Source organism: Sander vitreus, chromosome 11 (assembly GCF_031162955.1).
Source record: "Sander vitreus isolate 19-12246 chromosome 11, sanVit1, whole genome shotgun sequence".
NCBI classification, from domain to species: domain Eukaryota; kingdom Metazoa; phylum Chordata; class Actinopteri; order Perciformes; family Percidae; genus Sander; species Sander vitreus.
The window spans coordinates 31,528,297-31,533,296 of NC_135865.1; the positions used below are offsets into that span (position 1 = coordinate 31,528,297).

General features: G+C 44.9%; 1 protein-coding gene across 1 annotated transcript in view; it reads left to right on the forward strand.

Moving 5' to 3' along the window:
• Positions 1 to 5,000, forward strand: part of itgav (integrin, alpha V) — a 51,280-nt gene that overhangs the window by 14,818 nt on the left and 31,462 nt on the right. Inside the window, 2 exon segments of the mRNA XM_078262746.1 lie at positions 3,403 to 3,494; positions 4,988 to 5,000. The exon segment at positions 4,988 to 5,000 is cut by the window's right edge and continues 102 nt beyond it. Of these exon segments, the coding sequence (XP_078118872.1) occupies positions 3,403 to 3,494; positions 4,988 to 5,000 (105 nt within the window).

Consider the following 5,000-nt stretch of genomic DNA (forward strand, 5'->3'; position numbering starts at 1 on the left):
GAGGTAACCGGCTCCATCTAGCCTAGATTAGCACAGATCCTGGAGGTAACTGGCTCCATCTAGCCTAGATTAGCACAGATCCTGGAGGTAACTGGCTCCACCTAGCCTAGCTTAGCACAGATCCTGGAGGTAACCGGCTCCATCTAGCCTAGCTTAGCACAGATCCTGGAGGTAACCGGCTCCATCTAGCCTAGCTTAGCACAGATCCTGGAGGTAACTGGCTCCATCTAGCCTAGCTTAGCACAGATCCTGGAGGTAACTGGCTCCACCTAGCCTAGCTTAGCACAGATCCTGGAGGTAACCGGCTCCACCTAGCCTACTGCTCCCAATAAGTGGTTATCAGAGGATGCAGGTGAGGGAAACAAGAAATAAAAACAGAAACTCTTCAAATGAAACTGCCAGTAGTCATTGACAGTCATTGAGTCGTGACTTAATTGATGAAGTTTGAATAAAAGTTTGGGATGTGCGCGTCAGCTCACCTACCGTGTCGGCAGGACAGTTGGACAGTGTTTGTGTGGACGAGGCCTCTGATGTCGGCATTTCATTTTGCAGATTCATTAATAATGACGGTAGTCGTTAGTTGGAGCTCTGATTAATTAAACCCTGGCAGCCGGATGCGTTTCCCGTCATGTTATTGTGGACCTGAACTCATTTCTTTGGTAATTTAGGATTTACGTCGACTAACCAAAAACAAAGACACAGAGTCTGTCGAGATGGTAACAAGCTGGCACAAACACTTGGCATCATGTCTGGCCGGCATCATGAGCAACATAATTACAGGTCGGGGATTAAACATCCAATCCATTGCCCAAATGTGGGCAACTAAGCCCTTTTTGTTCTTCACCCACAATGTGTGATGGGCACCAGAATCCTGCAGCCACACCGTATGTCATCAGGCCGGAGTTTCCCAACCTGATGGGAACTCCCCAAACATAAGACTCACTGTCTGCTGTAACACCCCGACCAGGCGTAGCTATTTATCAGCTTCTTATCTCCTTATTGTGTCAGATTTGTGTGGGGCTGCTGCTTTCATTTCAGCAGCGACTCGGCGCTCGGTTGGTCTTTGAACGCAGCGTAACTTCAGCCAGCTGGCTGCAGACTGAGAGCTGCTGGCTGTCTCTTCATAACTACACATACAAACAGTGTTTATACATGCAGTATATGTACTCTGTGGTCTGTGTGTCTGTCTGTCTCTAAGGGCACGTTCATACCAGAGATCCTGGGATTCTCTGCAGGGTTGTGCGGTGTTGGGAGTGTCTCCAGATTTGTGTTGCTGTCCTATTGTCTTCTTTAACCCCCAACTGTAGCACAAGACGACTATATTTCACAGTTACTGTTTTCGGTCGGATGGTTTATAGATCTCGAACATTTCCGAGCACATTCAAAGGCAGCTTCATTTCCCGGAGAAAGTAAAGAGACGGAGGGACTGAGGAAACGGTCAGCTGTTCCCCAATCTCCCGGGCAGTTCAGAGCTTGTGTTTGGTGTTTTAAAACTTTCTCGTGGCAGAGATAGAGGCAGTGATGTTTCCTGTTTCCTGTACGGGACTCTCACACACTTCAGCTTTTTTAGCTGAAAAATGAGGTATAACTTCGTATACGCGAGGTTTATTGACCATGAATTCCAAAAATAAGAAGCTATAGTGGTTAGAAGGTTGGTGTTAGTGGTAGTGGAAGTGAAAAAATGTGTCAAACGTTGAGAAAAACCGACAAACACGTGACAAAAACATTGCAAAAAAGTGTCAAAGTCATCGAAAAAAAGTGTTTTTGACCCAAGAGGACATGGTCGGTGGGACGGCCACGCAAGGGTTAACTGTCACATCTTCTGAAGAGATTTGGCGTCTGAAACTCAAACTATCCCCTGAAACCAGACGTTCTCTTGAACTGGTAACGCATGCCCTCAAATGACTTAATGTGTGTCCTCGAGTAAGTCATTTACTTTAAGACAGAGAGTGTTTGTGGTAGAAACTGTCCACTCAGCAGACACCACTAAAATCAAGGATCTTTTATGAACACCGACGGGGGCAACTTGCTCCTCTCATCACTTCATTAGCCTCAGGAAAACACGCAGTGGGCCAAATATATATATATATATATATATATATATATATATATATATATATATATATATATATATATATATATATATATATATATATATAACACGTTTATTCGTTCTGTACGTCAAATGTCTACAATTGGTAGAGCTGCAAATGTCTTTAAAATGAATTTAGACAAATACACCGTAGCACATAGACATGAGTTCATTTTAAACTCCTGCTTGTCTTCCTCTCATCCTCAACATATTCAGCGTCTGTCCATCTGTCCACAGACTTAGAGACTGAAGACCATCAAAGCTCCGCAGAGTCATTTATAGACTCAGCTGTGTGTCAGTGTGTTTGTGTGTGTTTGTGTGTGTCAGTACGTGTGTGTGTGTGTGTGTGTGTCAGTGTGTGTGTGTGCGCGCGTATCTGTGTGTGTGGGTGTGTGTGTGTGTCAGTACGTGTGTGTGTGTGTGTGTCAGTGTGTGTGTGTATTTGTGTGTCAATACGTGTCTGTGTGTCAATACGTGTCTGTGTGTGCGTGCGTGTGTGCGTGCGTATCTGTGTGTGTGCGTATCTCTCTGTGGGTGTGTGTGTGTCAGTACGTGTGTGTGTGTGTGTGTGTCAGTACGTCTGTGTGTGTGTGTGTTTGTATGTGTGTGTCAGTACATGTGTGTGAGTCTGTGTGAGTGTGTGTGTGTGTGTGTGTGTGTGTGTGTGTTTGTATGTGTGTGAGTGTGTCAGTACGTGTGTGTGTGTGAGAGTGTGTCAGTACGTGTCTGTGTGTGTGTGTGTGTGTGTGTGTGTTGCTTTTAAATGTGTCTATAGTGCAATACAAGTGATGCACGTGAAGACCCAATACAAGACCAAGGGGAGGGGGGGGACTAGAAACAAAAGATGGGGGGCGTAATGTTTGGCTTAGGTTGTATCATTGTCATAGGCAAGGCAAATGTATTAATGTAGCCCCTTCTCATACACACAGATCATTCTAACAATAACATGCCTCTAACTTTGCTTCACTTCACTTCAGAAGCATCAGTCCTTTCACAGGTCATGTTCAGAGGTTGTGCTGTTGGTTCCTAGAGGCTTTGGGCTGGCTCTGCATCATCTCTGACAGCTATTCACTCTATAAGTGTATAGTAGGAAATGAAAACCTCCATTTAGGCTTTGTTCCATCTTCATTTACTCTGACCCAGTAGCGTATATACTGATGTGTTCACCTCTACATACATTAAATCTCATGAGTGTTACTTTTACTATGTTACCAAGATTATTCAAACAGACCTTATAAATCCAGCAATAGGCATAGGGGGTTTAAGATGTTTAATTAAGTCATGATTCTACCGTCTCTGTGTCCTTGCAGATGACAGGAAGAACGCCCAAGGAGCTCAGATGGAGTTTAAATCCAAGCAGTGGTTCGGTGCTTCGGTACGATCTGATGGAGAACACATCCTGGTGAGAGACACACGCACAGACGCACACAGACGCACACAGACACACACACACACACGCACACAGACGCACACAGACACACACACACACACAGACGCACACAGACGCACACACACACAGACTCACTCACACACACACAGACTCACTCACTCACACACACACACAGACGCACAGACACAGACGCACACAGACTCACACACACACACACACAGACGCACACTGACTCACACACACACACACACAGACGCACACAGACTCACACACACACAGCAACATAACTAACGATTCTGTTCTGAAGTATAATAATGCTTGCCTTTTAATTTGGACTTGAATTACCCTTTTTTATTTCAAATTTTCAGTACGTGTCTGTGTGTGTGTGTGTGTGTGTGTGTTGCTTTTAAATGTGTCTATAGTGCAATACAAGTGATGCACGTGAAGACCCAATACAAGACCAAGGGGAGGGGGGGGACTAGAAACAAAAGATGGGGGGGGCGTAATGTTTGGCTTAGGTTGTATCATTGTCATAGGCAAGGCAAATGTATTAATGTAGCCCCTCCTCATACACACAGATCATTCTAACAATAACATGCCTCTAACTTTGCTTCACTTCACTTCAGAAGCATCAGTCCTTTCACAGGTCATGTTCAGAGGTTGTGCTGTTGGTTCCTAGAGGCTTTGGGCTGGCTCTGCATCATCTCTGACAGCTATTCACTCTATAAGTGTATAGTAGGAAATGAAAACCTCCATTTAGGCTTTGTTCCATCTTCATTTACTCTGACCCAGTAGCGTATATACTGATGTGTTCACCTCTACATACATTAAATCTCATGAGTGTTACTTTTTATTATGTTACCAAGATTATTCAAACAGACCTTATAAATCCAGCAATAGGCATAGGGGGTTTAAGATGTTTAATTAAGTCATGATTCTACCGTCTCTGTGTCCTTGCAGATGACAGGAAGAACGCCCAAGGAGCTCAGATGGAGTTTAAATCCAAGCAGTGGTTCGGTGCTTCGGTACGATCTGATGGAGAACACATCCTGGTGAGAGACACACGCACAGACGCACACAGACGCACACAGACACACACACACACACGCACACAGACGCACACAGACACACACACACACACAGACGCACACAGACGCACACACACACAGACTCACTCACACACACACACACACACACACACAGACGCACAGACACAGACGCACACAGACTCACACACACACACACACAGACGCACACTGACTCACACACACACACACACAGACGCACACAGACGCACACACACACAGCAACATAACTAACGATTCTGTTCTGAAGTATAATAATGCTTGCCTTTTAATTTGGACTTGAATTACCCTTTTTTATTTCAAATTTTCATCTTGTGTCTGTGCGTGTGTCTGTGTGTGTGTGTCTGTGTGTGTGTGTGTGTGTGTCTGTGTGTCTGTGTGTCTGTCTGTGTGTGTGTGTGTGTGTGTGTGTGTTTCCAGGCCTGTGCTCCGC